We start from the raw sequence: 20,637 nt of genomic DNA on the forward strand, positions 1-20,637 counted from the left end.
TGAGGGACATAAATCACTCCAGCATAATGCCAAACATTGCCTGTGGTTTCAAGCAGAGGAATAATTAGTCCTTTCCAAGTCTAGCCTAGGTGGTGATATTAATAACAAGTAAATTTAGAGTTGCATGTAAAGCAGAAAAGTTCAGTCATCAAGAGGCAAACCAGAATAGCTTATAAATTAGGAAGAGATATGCACTGATTTAACATTTTTTGCTTCTGAGACTTCCAGTTACAGAAACTGTCATAGTCAAATACGTCATTACCATTTTATTCAATGCTTAAGATAAAATGTGGCAAAAAGCATCCATCTGTTCATCTTTAGCACCCACCCAGAGAGAATCTATAGTGCCAATTTCTGCTCAGAAGTACACTGAGGTAAACCAGTAATAACTACTTTGACAGTAATGTATTCACTTCAGGTTTAATATAGAATAAAATTTGTTTCCTGTTTGGCAGTTCTCAGAAAGACTAGAAAATCTCCCTGGAGCCCTACCTAATACTTCTGAAAAAAATAGTGCTCCTTATCTACAGTAGTGTTTAAGTCATTATTTGGCAGGTAAGTGTAAACACTCTGTCCACTGTTTAACTGCTGGGCAAGCTGCTTTAAGGTATTATTTAGAAAAGCATCATACAATGCCAGAGTCTATCGAACATGTAGGAAAAAAAAAAAAAAAAAAAAAGGATTTTCTTTAATGCCTGTTTTTCTAATTAGAAAATATAACATCTGTGGGATATTACAGGAAGTTTTGAATGTCTTTTCTTCAAATACCCAGTTTCACCCTACATGAAGCAAAGCTACACAGGGTTAAGGTTACACCAGTCTTGTGAACCTGCATATTACCAGTGTCCTTATGGTGCGCTGACATATTTTCCATGAAGTGCAAACCTTGACAGATTTTCTGAAAGCCCTTCTTCACTTCAACTCAGTCCACCTTGTGTCGCAACTGCCTTTGTAAGCACATGAAACCCCACATCAGACTTGCACTACATATCAGATTTTGTCAAGAAGAAATGCTTCAGAAAACTTGTTTTCACCCATCTTTTGAGAATATCTGGGGTGAGCATGCTACGTTCCTCCATACTGGCAGCTAGTTCTTTGATTCACAGAGTTGCCAACAAGTGTTGACATTAGGATAAATATGCCTGGACAATTTGAAAGAACGGAGGTCTTTTCCTGCACAAAGCCTAAGGACAAAATTTTGCCTGCCCGCCTCCACTTTTTTTTCCCAAAATTCTGTAAAGCCCCTTTATTCCCATCTCAAAGATGGCCCAGCATGTTCCCAGCAAGGTAACATGCAGCTCTGTTCTCAATTTGAACAGAAGATGTTAAGTAAAGGCAAGGAATGGGATTACAACAAAAAAAATTTTAGTCCAAACTCTTCCCTCCCTCATTTATACTTTTCCACAAGAATTCAAAAGGCAAGATGTCCAATGATGATGTGCTGCCTAAGTGGCAGGGTATGGAAAGCTCTGCACCTCTTATGCTCAATGGAGTCTGAGAGTGCAATAGTGTCAAGAGACCTTAAGGTATGGCTAAAGAACCTGTGATCATTTGCACTCTCCAGGCAAAGCCTGTAATAAGTATGTTACTTAGTAGAAACATCTTAAAAGGTGGTAACAGTATGAGTTGATTCTGTTGCCCACATCAAGTTCTGAGAAAAACTCTAGGAAAACTCCATATGAGGATTTTTCTGATAAGAGTAGTTGGATCTTACTATCAATTTCTGAGAACCTTAGTGGTTGCTGAAGGCCCTCCTATTCTTGTACTTCAATGCCTCTAATCTAAATGATCAGTATGAGTTCAAATCTATAATCCTAATCAGAGTTTTGATTCACTTCTGTAACTTTCAGGATTTCTCAAAGGCAATGACCTTTTTAAATGTTAAAAACAAAACTACTGCTTTTGTAGTAAATGAGTGCATCTCAAGTTCACTGCTCTATTTTCTACTTGGCTATAGAAGTAATCTATGAAATGAATATAAAAAATGGATTGATGCTAAGTTTTGAAGAACCACCTGTTATTTGATAACTTCAGAAATCTACTCTGAAACCATGAAACATATCCACTTTGATTCATTTAAAAGTTATTAAACTCTCTTAAGCCTGAGTATTACAAGCATAAAGCAGCACAGTCACCGTTTGCTGACGAAACTATAACCAATGGAAATGTATGCCATGACCCAGTGTAATAAGTGAGGTTAAAATGGGGTAAGCTACCTGCCCAGAGACAAGCTGAGCTTGCTGCAGCGGCCAGCCTGGCTCCCAGGGCCTGCCATGGGCAATGACTACTTCACTGACTCAGTCTGTTGCCTTACTGCAGATGCCCTTCTTTATTTCTCTCCCCCTGGATGTACAGCAGACCCTGCATGTGGTGCTGGTGAGGATTTTATTCAGATGTAACTAGGAATTTAGCAAAATTTTCCTCACTGCATTCCTGCAGTGAGGATACAAATTTAGCTGTGTGTCTTTGTTGGCTTTAGTGGGAGTTATGCAGCAATATCTGAGCACAAATGAGTTTTTCTACACATTCCCATGGCTGACATTCATCAGTAGGATTGTGTCCACAGAAACACAGTAATCCTTTCTATTTTGATCCTCCCCTGTAACAGGATAACGTAACATTTGCCTGTATTTCTGTCCACTTTCACCTTTACCTTCACTCAGACAGTAAAGCTACCTTGAGAGATCAGAAACCGCCTCCTTATGCACAAGCAGTTTTCAAAAAATTATCTTTTTGCAGCCTCACCAGTTTTCAGATAAATTTACCAGTTCTTGCAAGGGCTAAAAAAGGTTAGCCTTTTAGCATCTCTAGCAAGGAGGAAGTTCCTGCCCAGTTAGTGACCCCCATTTCAACCTGTAATCAACAGACGAAGAACTAGTTCAGTGGCCCGGACAGACCTTGCAGAAAACCCTTCTGATGAGACTGCAAACATGAATGCCGATTAGCATCAGTGTTGATGGCAGCTTGTTAAAGCTTGGAAAGAGCTCTTAGAAATTCATCTCACCTAGCCCACAGGCTTGCTGGGAATAACACCATATGCTATGACATTTGACAGTATTTCTTATGCCTATTTAACACAGCACTAGGTTAAAGTAACCTGGACTGTGTACCACAGTCCCACAGTACATTACGGTAACTATTTCAGTAATCATGTACACCATAGTACATTGCAAGCTGTGTTGTACCTATATTTAGGTCCCAGACTCTGAGGACAATTCTCTGTAGGTGGAATTGAAAGGCTGATTTGCTGAAAGTATTAAAAATATCCTCAGAGAGGGTGGATGAAAGAGAGAAATGCTGCTGGAGGCAGCTTGGAGCCAAGAGAAAAACCTTTAGACAAGCTTTTCTCTGTGCTTTATTTTATATTATTTATTTAAAAAAAAATAAATTGCTGAAACAATATCATATACCCATACCGTAAAAGGGAGTGGTATAAAGCAGTCTAATAGTAACTAAATATCACTAACAATACAAGTACAAGATTCAGAATTTAATGGTAGCAACATTAATAATAATAATAATCAGGTTGGAATATCTGCCTTAAAAAAATAAGTCAAAGCTTTTGTTAACAATTGAAAGTCAAAATCTTATGGTAATGATGCAAACGTACAGTAAGTTATCTACAGGCAAAATTAGTGTCGCAAGTTACTGGAAGGAAGTAAAATGTGGTGAGTCCTGAAAAAAGGGTGAGGGTAAGTGCCTGCAGGGCCTGCCATAAGAATCACACTGGAGGGACTGAGAACTGTCACCTAAAAACTTGGGGGTCATTTGCGAGCTTTAAGTAATGTCATGCAGGAGAGGAACAAGGTACTTCTTATTTCTGTTGCTCACACACTTAACCAGAAGAAAGAAGGAAGCAAGATGAGACAACACTAGCCAGTCAAAATTTGAACTAAAGCAATCTATTGCCTCTTTATACCTCCGAGTACAGAGGATTGTTGCACATATTCAAAACACAGCAGGACTGCCATAGGAGACACCTCATTTACCTGCCCACATAGGATTTGATTGACTAAAACTGTAGAATAAGTACCATGGAATAATCATGGTGTAATTCTGTGCTTCTCTCTTTTTAAAACAAACATGACCATGGTAATAAGTCACAGCTGGAAAGGGAAGGAAAAAATGACCTTCATCTTACCACACTTCAGAGATGCAAAAGTTAGCCCCCCAGTCTAAGCTTACCCTCCTCAAGAGTCACTGGAAGCAGGTGGCCATTTCCAGAGTATGATTCATCCTCCTAAAATAAGTTTCTTGGATAGAAGGGGATGATTCACCACTGTAAGGTACCTAGAGAGCACATGGGAGTAGCTTAGATTAGATGCCTAATTTACTGGTGCTGAAAGTTAGGTAAAATGAGTCTCTAATACAGTAACTACCTGATATTTCTTAGAATCCAGAAAAAGAAATATTACAACAGAAGATGCATGAATTTGCCTCACTCTGCTAGACTTGCATCGCTTTTCAAAAGCTGACAAATAGTTGCAGCTTATTCTTGGCAGAATTCAAAGCAAATGCCATTAAAAGACATGTACCAAGCAGGTAAGTGCAGTAACAAAGTACTGGTTTACTGTTCCTTCTGTTTCTCACATTGCTTTTCCAGAAAGGAGACACAAAGTGATCTGGAAGTGTAGTCATGTTCAGGAAACCATAATGGCTCCCATTATTACCTTTCAAATACAAACCTGTTAAAGCAATGTGCATTTCACTGTAAGACATAAAAAACCCACACAAAATCACGCTGATCCACGACAGTGACACTAAGAACATTAAGAAACATCCAGCCTGTTTCCTTTAAAACCCACCAGCCTATATTGACTGGAGACAAAAAAAAAAAACAAACCAAGCTCAATTCACTGCCCTATTAAATGAATGTTTCAGCATGGTAGAACTGGATATACCTCCTGCAGGTTGCACAACAGTGGATGTTTCCCAGATTCTAATCCCTACTGGAGCTACAGTGCCTTTTTTCTAAAACATCTCAGGGTATAATATATAGAAACTGGAAGTAATAGGCCATTATTCTCAAAATGAAGCATCCTCTGTATTACTTTCACATGATCACACATTTGTTATTTTTAATATTCCTTTGAAAGAGAATAACCCCAATTTCTGGCAAACACATTTAAACTAATTTCTCAGACACAGGGGAATATTAGGAAATAGCATGAAACTCTGGGCAACAGCATGTTCTGACAGGCATATTTGGTTTCTTTTTTCAGAGGTTTAAGCACATTACTGCCTAAGCCATAATTGCACTTCCTCTGCATTTGCAGTGAATGATTGCATTACTAGTATTGAACGAAAGGGACAGAAAAGCAATATAAAACCAGATTTTACTATACACATGCACACACTTATTTTGAGTCAAGTAAACCAAAGTTTTCTATTGCACTATGAGCTCAGCAGGGTATCTTATCGTTTGAGGCACAGCTCATATAGAAGACTATGATTAAATATCTCTGACTGGAAATAAGTTAAATTAAAATACCACTGGCTTGGATAAGTTCATTGGAAAAAAGATCAAAATTTGATTTCTCAAGACTTGCTTGCTAAGCAATTTTAATGCATTCTGGATAAGAAAAATGACATATAGGTCATCAGTGCATTACAAATACAAGGGCTTGGTGCTCTACAAGAGCCATTATACTTCCTTGTCTGAAATATTTACCCAGGTTTATATTGTAAGCATGCTTGGTTTTCCTCCTCTGTCTAGGTCAGCCCTCAATCAGAAGACGGGCTCTAGGGGCTCAAAGAGCAGTGCCTGTATCTCAATATCATATGATAATGATTTATATGATATAATGATTAAGACTCTTCACTCTCCACCCGAAAATAACTTGAGTATTGCAAACCAGGTCATCTGAAAATGGTACCACCTTGTTTGGGCAAGATATACATTTTCCAGCACCACAAATGACAGCTTTGTCATTTACCACTCCAACAGGGAAGAAGGCCAGTACAAAGGGCTATAGTCATCTCATTATCATTATTTTTACATGTTCAAAATGCAGTAAGAAATGTGTAGCAGCAGAGCCCTCCCTGTTCTGCTGTGGTTTTATCTATCTTTGAAGACCAACTCCAAATTATACCATTCATTATATGGAGCTTTGTGTGGATACATCTGTAAGCCCACATGGACGATGATGATGACGATGACAACGACATGTAAATACACATACACACATGATAAATCCCTCCCAAAAGTACACTTATCCCCCCAAAAATTTAATTCTGCAGAAAGAAGAATTTCATACCTTTAATATTGGTGTCTGCAAAAGCCCCGAAAAAAACTAACACATACCTGCTCTTCAACTGAATGCACAGAATTTGCTTCTACCCCAGACATCAAAATGAGAGCACTTGAAACAATGGACACAAATCATGCAATTTTAATATTAATTTAAAATAGCATTTTAATTTAATCTCTTTCTCCTTCAGAGATCTGTTCTGTACTGATCTGGTAGAGCCAAATTCTGCAGGATTATATTACAGTCTCTTGTGAGCAACCATACTGAAATGAATGGATTTATTTCGCATTTACAATTGCTATAATGAGAGCAAAAATTGGCCCCCTGTAATGGAGCTGGTCCAGCCTTGGAAGTCAAGATAAGGGAAAGAGAGTCCAATAAATTTTAAACATCTGAAACATTTCGAAGATGTTTCTCATGCAACACCAGTAGCATACAAATATTGACTGAGGTACTACAGAATGACCTGGAATGAATGGTTTAAAGACATAAGTAAGATGAGTATCTTGTCTAATCACGTTTGTAAGCCATCCTTTCTAAATACATATAGTTTTGTACTAAAACATACGACAGGTAATATATACCATAGGGAAAAGATAGTTTTTCAAATGCTCTATGATTCCTTAGGGGAAAATAACTATGTTATACATGTTGTTTTTTTAAAAAAACATGTCTGTGCATCTATGTCCTCAAATGTCAATGGATAAGCTGCAAATAGATCAGTAATTGGATGAAAAATTGTAGTGCTTCCCTCCATTTCAAGGGCTGGCAGGTGAGAACTTGCCCTAGTTGGTGGGAATTAGTAGGAAATCCTAAATCCCTGCTTACATCAGGAATGAATCATAGAATCAATCATAGAACAGTTTGGGTTGGAAGAGACCTTAAAGTTCATCTAGTTCCAACCCCTTGCCATGGGCAGGGACACCTGCCACTGGACTAGGTTGCTCAAAGCCCCATCCAACCTGGCCTTGGACACTGCCAGGGATGGGGCATCCACAGCCTCTCTGGGCAACCTGTTCCTGTGCCTCACCACCCTCACAGGGAAGAACTTCTTCCTTACGTCTAATCTAAATCTACCCTCTTTCAGTTTAAAACCATTTACACACCTTCTCCCACAATAACCACATCTCTCTCTTAGTTCAACTTACCTTTGTCCTTATAGTTTGGGATGTAAAAAAATGTACTGAAGTCAGTATAAACAATCACTGCTCTATATCAATCTAAGACAAAATTTTAAAAGCCAGTAATTTTCTGAAGGTTTATGACTCAAATCCCTGAAATAAAAGCATCAATCCAGATATGTAACTGACCCATGGCAACACCATAAAATCTTCACTGCTGCAAGAGTGATAGCAATACTTTCTGTAATCAATTAATCAGACTTCCTGCAACTTACTTATAGCAAACCCCTGCTTAAATGATTTAGAGCTTGCAACATGAAAAGAGGATATAATTAAAGAAGAGAACCTATTTCTAACAGCACATTCATTTTTAAAAGCCATCTGGTCACTTGATACATGTACTGTAAGCAGATCCAACAGAGACAGTGGTGATCTTTAAACTGACCTGCAAAGTTCCTGCACAACTCTGAATGGGAGAGATATAAGGGGTTCGGACTCCCAGGCACTTTTCCCCCCGCTAGTTTTACTTCATTTACCCTGGCCAAGAACTCAAGGAGAAACCGATTGTAAAAAAATGGGTCTTTAGCCTCTCTAAAAGCTAGAACCCTTTTAAAAAGGGTAAGATTTAACATTCAGAATCAGTCACCTGGAAGAAAAATCCATCATACAAAATTTATGTTCAAGATATAGTATGTGCTGGAAAAGGTCTGAGCTACTTTAGGTCTGAACTGAGTATAGACCTGAAGTCGAACATAATCCTTATCTGCAATTCCAGGTCAGCCCAATTCTATTTTCAAAATATTTATCTGTTTGAGTATTGAGATAGTGCTCCATGGTGGCATCATGATTCTCACATGATGGGACATCTCCCAGAACAACCTCCCAGCCATGAGCCGCAGAGTATTCCTGGGGCACTACTGGACAGTGCTAAGACTCATTAGTCCAAAACCAGTTATTGCTATCAGGTGTGATGGCTATAGAGGCTTTCTCTAGGAGACACCTGAACTCAAGTCCTTGTTTAATGAATACATGTGTTTTATTACAGTCCTGGGTTCTTGAGGAAAAGAGTGGGCAGGAGATTGCTGTATTAGCTCTGCAGGCAAAAAGAGTTTCATTAAACGCCTGGACACTGACAGGTCTTTGGTGCAACGAAGGCACCTACAGCACAGCAAGATGAGGACACAGCTGCTTCTGGGCATGACCAAAGAACAGACCTCAAGTCACTTGGAAGCGTAGACACCTGCCAACCCTCAGTAGCTCCAGGGACAGGGATGCATCTGACTAGAGATTCTGGTTTTTGTTTGTTTTAATGTCTCTTGTGCCTCATTTCTCATTTTATAAAAATTTGGATTATAATACATCTTTCCTTTGCAGTGTCAGAAGATATGTATGTTTGGGGGAAAAAAAAAAAAGAAAAAAAAAAAAAAGACCAAAACTGTGTCAAAAAGAAACTTTGACTGGAACGATCAGAGCAAATAAAAAATATTTGGAGGGGTAAGGAGATTTCTATGTTTACAATGATTTTGGACATTCTATCCTTACCTTCACAAGTCCGACATTCATGACCAGATATATTTATTATTTAACTCAAATATTTACAACATTTTACCTATTTCCAGATTGTACATATCCTACACATACCATGATTAGTGAGTTAAGTTGTATGATATTGATATTTTTATTACTGTAAAGTTTATAAACTCTATCAAACAAGTATTGAAATTCACCTCATGCAAATTTTATGCTAGAAAACCGTATCACTTCAACAGTTACCCAAAATGAACACAAAAAGGACAAGACCAAAGGAACTTACTCAAACATTCAAAATATTATTGAAAGTAATTGTGGGTTTGGTTTTTTTTTTCCTTTACCCTCTATAATTTGTACCTTGTATTTAGCAAAGCCAGTGGATAAAGCCAAAGTAAGAGGACAGAGTGAAATCTCGGTCCTCTAAAAGCTGAATATCCAGGTGTGGTTTCTTACTTAAGCAAGCTGCAAATATGTATTTCTACTCTGACAAAAGGCTGCATAGAAGAAGAGATCACATCATCTTTTGTGACTTCAGAAAGCACTCCTGTATTTCCTTTCACTCTGTCCTCACAACTGGAATAACCATTCTTCTTTTAGTGTGGCTAACATATATTACAGGTGATTGCTTTTCTCAGAGGAATTGAATTATGCTGAATTAGGTTTGGGACTATTTTTTTTTCCTTGGTCATGCTGCGGTGCATCTCTACATTTGAGCAGAGGCTGAATCTTGCCTTACGTTCACAGTAGATAGTGATAGAGTTTATGCTGATCTTTTGCTCCCACGGGAGTTTTTCCATTGGCCAAACAACAGCTTTCAAGGAAACTCCAAAACAGGCCCTGTACGTAGTACTATTTGTGGCCTCTCTGTCTGGGGATAATATTTCATCATTTTTTCACTGTGTTTTGCTTTACTTTTGTACTTACTGTAGTTTCAGGCCCTCAGGAGACACTCCACAGAATCTGTTGCTTAGTAATAGTAACCTTCATGGAAATTAGCTTGAACTTCAAAAGAACAAAACATCTTTCATTAGTCACAGGTTTTCAGATAATGAATTCCTCTGAGAAAGTTGATTAGAAAAGCCAGCCTTCCAGAATCAAGTACCACCAATGTTGACCTAAGATGAATTACAAAGGTTAGTAATGCTCTTGAAAGGGCCATTTCTTTGTACCCCTTTAAATTATGTTCAAGATTCTTTCTACCAATACCCAGGCTCACCTTGACAATGGCACTAATACAGTGAAGTTTATGCAAGTGGAATCAGCCTCTCATACAGAATTAAAGCCAGAAAGAATTACTGCGGTCATATAGTCTAGCCTCCTGTGTAATATAAATCACAGGAATTAATTATTGTCCTAACAAAAGCACCTCTTAAAAAATAATAATCTCAAATATAAAATGCTTTTTGCATTTTTCTCTTTCCTTAAAGACCTGCTTTAGTTAAAAGAACTCCTGTCACTTGATAAGGAAGAGGGATTAAGGTCCAGAGAGGCACCAGAAAAGCTGCAGACTCCCATTGAGAGGGTCAGAGATAGGGACCTGCATCCTCTGCGCTGTAAGTGGAGAAAGTGAGCCACCTCTGCGGGCTCTCTCAGGCCACCCACACCACAGGAAAGCAGCTGCACAGAGCCGCTTAGTAGAAATGCTTGGCAGGACTGACACCTTCCTGTTGAAGTCCTGGCTTCCATCCCCTACTGCACCTACCTGAAATCCTACATCTCCATTTCATTTGGAGGAAGGCAGGGACCTAACTGAAAAGAACTCATCTCCTTTAAAACACGGCCACAGGGAAAGGGACTAATCTCTCAGCCTGATGGTTAGTGCGTGCTGCTGAAGAGGCAAAGTGAACTCTGATTGCCTCTCCCACCACTTACCTGGGAGCCATAGCACAGTGCAAGAAGCAGCAAAAGCTTTGTGGGGCCAGAATGTGGGGCACACAAATGAGTGAGATGCTGGTGCCTGGAGACCAGGACACTTGAAGCCTCAGCTCCCACCTGCATTTACAGGATTGCTAATGCATTTCACATCAGGTAAAAACCAAAAAACTGAAACGGAACAAAACCTGAAATCAGCTAGGCAGTTAGGACTGTCTTCAAAGTTTCCAACCTGCCCAAATATGTAAGCTGCAAAGTCAGGCCCCCTCAAATGAGTCCCTAGGCTTCTTTCTTATTTTCCATTTAGTCTTATAAATCTCACATTGCTCCCTCTATCTGGTCTAACAAAGCAGATAGGAGAGCAGCTCAGTCTATGCAATGATGCCTTATGGATTTCTAAATTTGAAATAACAGAAATGGAATAATTACCAGAACTTAAAAAATTCATGCTAGAAGGCTGGGTAATTTTAGAAGTGACTTTAAAAAGTCTTGTCTACACTGGAACATGAGAAATCAAAGACCAAGTAATTAAAGGTACAAAAGCAATGCATTCTAGTTGACCAATGTTAAATCTCAGTGTAGATGCTCTCACACAGAAGCAAAGTGGTCTAATTCCTTCAGACAAATTGGACCAAACTGAGGCCAATTTACTTTTGCAGGAGAAAATCCACACCGTGGTTAAAAGTGCAGGTATTTCGCGCCTCTTGTCTACAAAGAAGCACTGGAGAAAGTGAATCAAGTTCCAACATGCACAATTTTTTTTCCAGTGCAGTTGTCACCAGAAATCACAGAAAAGACAACAGGTAGATTCAGATACTTTAGAACGTCAAAAGGTAGAGCCTTAAAGCCCTGTTTATCTTCCTTTAACCCTAATGCTCATAGGTGCCTAAGCTTCCCAACATTAAAATTCCTTAATTGGTTTGGGGTGAGATTAACCTGACCGACTGTGAACATGTACGTCTTCAGGTTTCCGTCTTAATCAGTGGAGAGACACCAGCTTTTCCGGGCTGTTTCTCTCACTCCTTTTGGAAAGTAAACTTCAAAAATAGCTCCTATAAATCATACCTGAAAACATCCACTCATCTCCACTGACTGCAAAGGAGCCTCAAGTGATCAGTGGAGCTGTCCATGCTACAGATAGCTAAAATATCACAGATGTATCCCATCATATACATCTGCTTCTGCATATGCCCAGAAGTGCTGCAGCACTGACAGCAGTGAACAGTGAAACGCCCATCTTAAACCATAATTTACAAAATAGGCTTTACATTATCTACATCACATGAGAAAGTCCATCCATAGGTATTGTCAGAACTCTACCAACAGCTAAGGCTGCAAAAAACCCCATAACTAAGCCAAAAGTCTTAGTAGACCACTCCCTTAGCCTAATAATTCAGCAGTGAAAATATTTAGGATGCAGATATGATTTCAGTTGCTTTCAGGATCCCAGAGGATTTTAAACAGTCTCTCCTGAATGCTTTAATCAGTGGATTATTACCTGACCCGAGGTAAGAACAGAAGGGGCACTCTCACTCCCTCCTGTAAAAGCTGTTTCACTTTGAACAGAATAATTATTCACTGGAAAAGACACACACCTGGCCTGGGATAGTTACTGCACGTGATGGAGAAGACCTGGCTTCCACTGCTGCTCTCCCAAAAACCTAACTGTGAAACTCTACACCACCTTGTATCAAGCGGTGGCTGGAACACAGCCTTCCGCTTTCTTGTGAGTACACTCACTCCTTCTCTCTGGCCCAAGGAGTATGAAGTGTGAAAAAGTCCACAGGAGGGACTGTCGGTATCTCCCACCTCTTCTAGAATACACTGCAGTATACAGGCTGATACGTTTTGGCTTCAAATCTCATCCAGTGAGGAAGGGAAGGAAATCCAAGTCCAGGGAAACAAAATTACTATTCTCCCAGTTAAAACATCAATAAAGAAGCAAAAGATCATGGAAAAGATGCCACTTCCTCTCTCCTCCTTTGAAAGGAATGATTTTTTCAGAAAAAGATAGCACTAACACCCCAAAGAACAGCAGGGCTTAAACTATACTTTAGCATCGACATTTTTGTGTAAGCTTCAGTAGCTCCCTCCTCCCATCCCAGGTCTTCAGGCAATACCCTCAGTCACCTAAATCTCCCCTCTGCCTTTGACACAGAGCCTAGGCCTGGTAAATCAAAAGGAGACACTGTTAAATTTATCACAGCTCTGATTGCATCCCCTTTGGAGATCAGATTAACTGACTCCTGGAGGAACAGACCTTCTCTTTCAACAGACAGGGCAGTTCTACTGTAATTCCTAGTCATGTTGGTGAACAGGCTTAATTTTATTTCAGGTCAACCACAGCAGTTTGAATTGCAGTAATCTATTTAAGGCAGAGCACCAATTAAACAAGGAGTATGTCTCATTATTGCTGTGTACTGCACCCACACACCAGCAAAGCTGGTTATCTAGACTGCATAATAAAACAGGAACAAGTTCTACTTTGGTATTTATGAATATTATCATTTATCTGCAGTACTGTTAGTGATTTGATATCGAGCTGCATTCACTGTCACACAATAAAGTAGAACAACACAACACAGTATTCTGTGCATAAAGTATCCATAACTCCATTTTAAAAACAAACATCAGCTCTGTAAGGGGCACTTAAGAAGTATCACCCACTACAACTCAGTTTCCTCCACCACACAGTGCAGTCACCAACTTATGGCTCTTTTCCCCCTCATATCCAAGCAGAGTTGTGATTGACTTCATGGATGCCATTTTTGTTTTGAGAGCAAGCTGCAGGAACTTCTGGTGGATGCTCACCAGTAGGTCCTGTTCCCAGGGCACTCACAGAGACAGAAGTCAGCTAAGGGATTCTTGTTCAGCCACGAATCGGCTACAGGCTGTTGTAGCTCAGTTGCCGAAAGACGAGGGTGCAATAAAACCTGTAACACTACTGGGGATACAACCAGAATCCTGCACTAGCACTAGAGGCAAATACACGTGCTCTTGTAACAGTTCTTCCCTGACAGGCCAAATCTTATAACTAAAGGTGGTAAAACTCACCCTCAGCCTGTCACAGATGATCCAAACTGTACTCAAGATGGGAGGGAGCAGCACTAGGTGAAAGAGGCTTGCTGGCTCCACAGCTTCTCCAGGCACCTCCACCTCCTTCTGCCATCAGCACCAGTGTCTCCTGCCACCACCGTACCTGCTGCAACACAGCAGCACAGAAGGTGCTACCTCAGGGAGGTGTAAGGGATGAGGAGAGAAGGGAGGAAAAAGGGATTGTTGCAGAGGTACAGCGAAGGAGTCTTAAAATTAGGCATGTGGGCAGCCAAGCAAGGCCATTCCCAAGCAACTGGAAATACCCATCCCCTCTCAGGCATTCTTTAGGGACATGCCTTGACTCTCTACCATTTAGAGAAATTACTCCAGCAGAGTAGCTGCTACATCATTAGTAAGCTCAAAAAATTTCCCCAAAACAGCCAAGATGCGGAACATTTTTCATTCTACTAATATGGAGAATAATCCATCACATACAAACATGGAGCACCTGAATCATAAAGGTCACTGTCTTGTGTTGAAATGAATGATGCCATGCAGCACCACTGCCTGTTTTATTTACTGCATAATAAGATGATCTTAATCACTCAGTCCTAGCTTAAGGGTAGTACATCCAGTTCAGGTAGTATTTTTAGGAAAGTTATTTTCTTTTTAGGCTTTCTCTCTCTTCTGCTGGATATTATTTTATTTGTTTTAGATATATTGACACATCTCTACCCCAATGCCTCAGAAAAGAGCATTCTGTAAGTTCTTTAGACAAGAAACATTTTGGCTTAAACAAAACCATCTAAATCAGGCAAACAATCTTTGTTATTTAATATACAGATAAAATAAAGTGTTTGAAACTATGAAGTTGGGCATTAAAGAAACCTGTAAATGCAGAAAGATAGAGCAATCCTATAGACTTTTGCTATATATTTGTAGAATCTTCATGTTTATTTTTTCTTTTTTTTTTTTTTCCCCTCAGGTATTTTCACAGGTATAATATGTACAGAAAAGACAATGCCATTCTACTTAACAGCTTGTTTTAAAACAGTAATTCAAGGTTTCTCCACATCAGAAAATGACTACTCCTCAAAAAACGATCAAACCAGTTCATAATGGCAAAGTAGTGGCTCCTGGAAAACTGGACTTAAGAAATTCCTCACCATTCCAACCGCAATAAACTTGTGCTCTGAATTTTTATTTTTTACACAAAAATAAATCAAAATCTCTTTCAAAGAGGGTATTGTTGAATGATTTGAGAATTAAAAGTCTCAAACAGTTGCAGAAAGACCACTGAAATCTTGCAGTTGTTTATGCATATGCTCAAATAAAAGAAAATATGAAAGCATTAAGCATACAAGGGAAAAAATAGTAACAGAAAGCAATAAGAGGCAAAACAATTTTCTTCTCTATATACATAAATATTTTTACATGAGTAACAAGAAATGTCAAAAATACACAACTTTGAGTACAAAAGAATCATTTTAGCAATAGATTTGTACAAATGAGACTTGTGTAAGCAGCATGCTTTGACAGAATGAATTAAACTGCAACATAATTCAAAATACATTCATTTCACTCCTCCATACCAAAGGTTTCTGAAAATGTAACATGAGGGAATACAGTTTAGTAACGAGTATCATTTCTGGAGAGGAAGAAAATTATAATTCCTCAGTAGAGTCAAGAAGGATCAATTTCAGTTTTTAAAATCCTTGGTCTTGGTCAAGGTCAAGCCCACTAAAATGCCTCAGTAGCCCCGATCCTGCCAACACATATGCATTTTAATATTACAAATGTTAGCAAGGTTATGCTGATCTTGGCAGGATTACAGACAGCAAGACTGAGCAGTTTAGCGGTCTCCAACTTGGTCCTTCGACTTCAGCTGTAATTATCAAGGCACTGCTCTAAAGACAGTATATTAGACATAATAGCCCAAATGGTCTGTAAACACGTAATTACTTCTATGCAACCTTGTTTCTTTTTTTGAACACCCTTTTGTTCACTGTATGCTCTGATCACCGCTAAAACCTGGTAAGTGTGAATACTGTACCACCATGTAGGTCAACTGTGAATTTGGGCCACACAGTTTGGGTTTCTTTTCTCCAAGTATCAGCTCTGAGTGGAAACTTTGTTACAGTCAATGTAAACAAACACTAAATTATCAAGGCAAATTAACTTTCTTTGATGTTCGTAATTTCTACTTCACAGCCAGTACTTATCAGAGGTTATGAAACCTCCATAAAATGTTTTCCCCTCCCCCGCTTCAAGAAAGTAATTTCACTAACTTTCCTGTATTACTCATCATCTTTCCTTTTTGAATTACCATGTTTTACGACATTCATTCAAACCTCTTACATTATAGCTCTGGAAGACAGCAAAAATACCTGTTCCTGCCATCTTAGACAGTGTATGCTCTCACTCTATTACATTAGCTTTAAGCACAATTTTGCAGCTTTCAGAGATAAGCAGGCATGACAGCTCTGAAACAGAAAATCCATACTAACCAGGTCATAAACTTCCACTATCAATGTAAATGTAATTGAGAAATAAAAGCTATACTGCAAAGATACTCTAAAACACTCTGTTTTACAGCTGAATTCCTTTACTGCCTGTCATTTTGATTCAAAAAATCTGTACCATCATCAGTGAAGTTGACAAGAAATGGAAAGCATGGACATCAATAACATCACCACTGCCTAGGTGCCTTTACGTGTAACCCACAACCTCAGCTAGCAGCTTTTTTAAAAAAAAATGAAATTACTAAATTCAAAATTGTTCCTTTTATACTCCTAAAATTTAAATATTCCCAACACTTTTACCGATAGTTGTCAATGAGAAGAACAGAGATAACTCTTAAACTAGTTCTTCACTGAAGACCTAAATAAAATCTGGCGTGTAAATGTTTAGCTGGCCTCAGGAAGCAAGCAGTCCCTGGACATCCACACAGAACATGGCATTTCCTTCCTACACATGAATATGTGTAGGAAGGAAAAGTTCTATACTGTGTGGATAGATAGAAATAGATAAAATTGCTATTATTTTCTCCTTAGGTCTCCATGCTTTGGGGTACTGAAAGAGAGATGGAAGCAAGAGAAGCCCAAACCCTAGCCCTGGTTGGTAAGTTTGTTGTATGTTAATCCTCCTGTGCTCAGCCACAGACAGCCCCAAAAAGCCCACTGCAAGAACATGCAAATTCTGCAGGCATTCTTCCCCAGCCTCAGAGCAACTGGGGATCTCGCTTCAAAGCCCAAACCTAAGTCTTAATTTTACTTACTTCACATTAAATATTTATTTAGCTGATTAAAATAAAATAGCTGAGTCTGGATTGCTATCATCAAGGAAAACCTTTGACTTTCTGCTTTCCAGGCAGGTACTGAGACAGCCTGATATTAATCAGAAAGGTGATTTGGCATTTCAGGGAGAAAAGCTGATGCTTCACAGATGAGAACAGCAGAGCAAACTCTTGAGGCAGCAGGCACTATAGCGGAAAAGAGGCAACGAAAAATCAATGTAAAGTAGCATCAGAGGGAAAAGGAATTTAACTTACATCCCAGCAAACTCTGCTGGCCAACTATTATAAAGGGTAATGGCTTTAAACTGAAAGAGGGTAGATGTAGATTAGATGTAAGGAAGAAGTTCTTCCCTGTGAGGGTGGTGAGGCACTGGAACAGGTTGTCCAGAGAGGTTGTGGATGCCCCATCCCTGGCAGTGTTCAAGGCCAGGTTGGATGGGCCTTTGAGCAACCTGGTCCAGTGGAAGATGTCCCTGCCCATGGCGGGGGGGTTGGAACTAGGTGATCTTTAAGGTCCCTTCCAACCCAAACCATTCTGTGATTCTATGATTATCAGTTTATGGTTTTGGTCTAAAACTGGAAAACAAGCAAGTTGAGTACTTTTTTCCCTGTAATTACTATGTAAACTAAGTCCTAGCCTCAACTATGATTCATGTGCTATTTGTTTGCTGGTTCACCCTACTATTTCTAATTCTATCCCAACGAATGTCTGACAGCATGATTTCAGCAGTGTGGAGCACAGCTAGCCTTATACAAGCTCCAAGCAGAAAGAGCACTATATCATACCAACACAGTATAAATTGTAGGCCCAAAGTCACAATTTCAGATAGGTTTTCAGGTATACCATAGGGTTTGGATAGCTTGTAACAGCCTAGAGTAACAACTACAGCCATCCTTTCTCCCATGACCATTTTCACATGTGCTCTGTTTTTCTAAATATTGTGTTAGCCTAAACCTCAGGACATGGTATTTTCATTGCTTTCTTTCCCTTTCATTCCTCCATTTTCTCCTTCCAACTCCCCTTATAACTGAGCAGTTAATGTTACTTTTGATCAATTGTTAGAAAAACAGCAAATCTATGACTGTACATGTAGCTATACCAACATAAATTGCCCTCCTAGAGCTTACATGGGTCTTTCACTGAAATTCACCAATATAACTAATAATAATAAAATAATACCCCCTCAATACAGAACAAAATATTCCAATGAACAAATTCTATAGTAAATTTTGTAAAGTGCACAAAATATTAATGGAAATACTAACAAAAAGGAAAAAGTTTTCTAGTGTTACCATGAAAACTTCTGAAATATTGTTAAAATTAAATATATCTAATGAGACTTTTTGGCTCTAATATATTGGCAGACAGCAGCAACATTTTTCAGAAGAGTTACACCAACTAAATATACTGTATCTTAGCAGCATAAAAAGTCCCTACAATTAAATGCAATTGCAGGCCTAGTAAGCATAAACCTGACAAAATGTTACAAATGTAGTTTTCATTTAAAAGAATGGATTTCCATGGAATCCTAGAGGTAACATTTGTTATTTTGTTTACATTGTATTCTGGTAGTAAACCCAACTATAACCAATCACTTTCCCTCCCTCTATCTTTCCTCCCCAAATTGCACCGAGTACTGGAAAATTTAATCAAGTTATAAGGTATGGCCACACTGAAAAAGCCATATTAAACAAAACAAAAAATTCAACCTAAAGCCTAAAAACAAATAATCCCAGAAAATAACAATTGTTGTCAAACAACCGCAAGTTCACACTACCGACCGATGCTCCCCACACACATAGATGGCACTGGGTCGAATGCGCCGCCTTGTATGGCCAGGTAGCTGTGGCAAAAACTTGAAGTATTTGGGCATCAAGTCCAAGCATGCATCATGAAACTTCTTAATCCTCCAGTAGTAAATCAGTGGGTTCAGTGCAGACTTGAGGTAGCAGAGCCAAAGGAGCCAAGTGCTTATCTCAAAAAAGTTGTGCTTGTAGTAGAAGTGGCTGTTGAATGTGGCTATAAGGCTGTAAGTGGTGAAGGGTGCCCAACAGACTATGAAGACAAGGAACAAAATCAAGATGGTTGTGAAGGCACGAGTTTTAAAGCTCATATCAATATTCATCTGAAAAGGTCTCTGTAAGCTCATGAGACCAAGTTTGCTGGCCTGGCTGAGGCATATGCTATCAGGGTGGCTATGGATACGAACCGCATTGTGGCGGACGGTGTTGAGTATGCCCATAAAAGAATACAGCATTACCAAGAATGGAATAAAAAAAGAAATTAGCAAGACAACTATCACGTAGGCTCGGTAACCTGGGCTTGTAGAGTAGCCAAAAACACACTGAGGTGCTCTTGAGGGTATCTGCAGATTAGGATTCCCTACTGATAACGGAAAAGCAACAACAAAGGATGCTGCCCAGGAAATCACAATGAGAATCTTTGCACGGTAAGGGTTCAGTTTATCTTGCCTCTGAACTATGATAAGAAATCGGTCAATACTAATAATAAGAAGAATGGCTACCCCCTCTATGACAAAAACCCAGAAGAACATGGCAGAGACTCTGCAGAATATATCCCCAAAAATCCACTGAGTGGTAATGATTGTTATCAGAGCAAAAGGCATGTTCAGCACTGCCAGCAGCATGTCTGCAAAAGCCAGGCTTGCTAAGAGGATGTTAATTGCAGATCGCATAGCTGCCTTCTGGTAGACCATGAGGCAGACAACAAAGTTTCCAAGGAAAGAAACCAACAGGATAAATATCATAGCAGCAGAAAGAATGATCTGGAGTGGCAAACTCAGGCTCCTGAAAACTTCTTGCGATGGCAGGATAGCTGTAGCATTTACCAGAAAAGTACTTCTCTCAGTGGTGAGCATGGCACCTGAACTATATCTCAATGGCTGGGTTGTGCCACTATGAAGCAAGAACTGGGGAGTGGTAAAATTCGTATAGGCATTTTCATAAACAATAAAAGTAGCATTTGAGGTCCCAGAGTGGGCCAGCGTCAACATTGCTGAGAAAACCATTGCTTCAGGAGAAATTAAAGCACAACCGAAGGTCTTCAAGGCATTTCATCTTGTTCAGGCAGTATTTTATTCCCAGTTATTTAACAAATCAAAATTCAACGTCTGAAAGCATCAAAGTTCTTAAATTCATATCAGTATTTCCATCTGAAAAAGAAGAAAGAAATTTGAAGAAACAAAGTAAGACTCTCCAAAACCAACGGGAACCAAACAATTGCTCCGCTTTCCTTAATGACGAAAGGATCCTTCATACATATTTATACTTTAGGTCGACACTATTTACTTAAGCACCAGTCACAGCAGTCTCTAATATTTGGTCTTTTTCTTATAGATCCTGCTCCTGTAGTCTTGTCGATACTGTACAATACTCTCACTCACCAAGCTTTTTTAATACTATAACAAGGATTAGAAAACTTTGGTTTTCAAACACAAACTTTACTGATTTAGAGTGAATAAATCAAATCAGTATCTTCATTTAAATCCCATAATTTTTAAATAAACTTTGT

The 20,637-nt window shown here is 39.1% G+C and overlaps 1 protein-coding gene across 3 annotated transcripts in view; it reads right to left on the reverse strand.

Annotated features, from left to right (window-relative positions):
• The window catches only part of GPR63 (G protein-coupled receptor 63), a 377,175-nt gene that overhangs the window by 331,506 nt on the left and 25,032 nt on the right, over positions 1 to 20,637 (reverse strand). For 2 of the 3 annotated variants that reach the window (XM_069804902.1, XM_069804901.1), the window contains one exon: positions 14,356 to 20,278. In XM_069804902.1, the coding sequence (XP_069661003.1) occupies positions 18,875 to 20,134 (1,260 nt within the window). In that variant the 5' untranslated portion in view covers positions 20,135 to 20,278 and the 3' untranslated portion in view covers positions 14,356 to 18,874. Of the gene's footprint in view, positions 1 to 14,355; positions 20,279 to 20,637 lie in introns of those variants that run through there. The other variant, XR_011328428.1, reaches the window with a different exon arrangement.

Source organism: Haliaeetus albicilla, chromosome 17 (assembly GCF_947461875.1).
Source record: "Haliaeetus albicilla chromosome 17, bHalAlb1.1, whole genome shotgun sequence".
Taxonomy (NCBI): Eukaryota; Metazoa; Chordata; class Aves; order Accipitriformes; family Accipitridae; genus Haliaeetus; species Haliaeetus albicilla.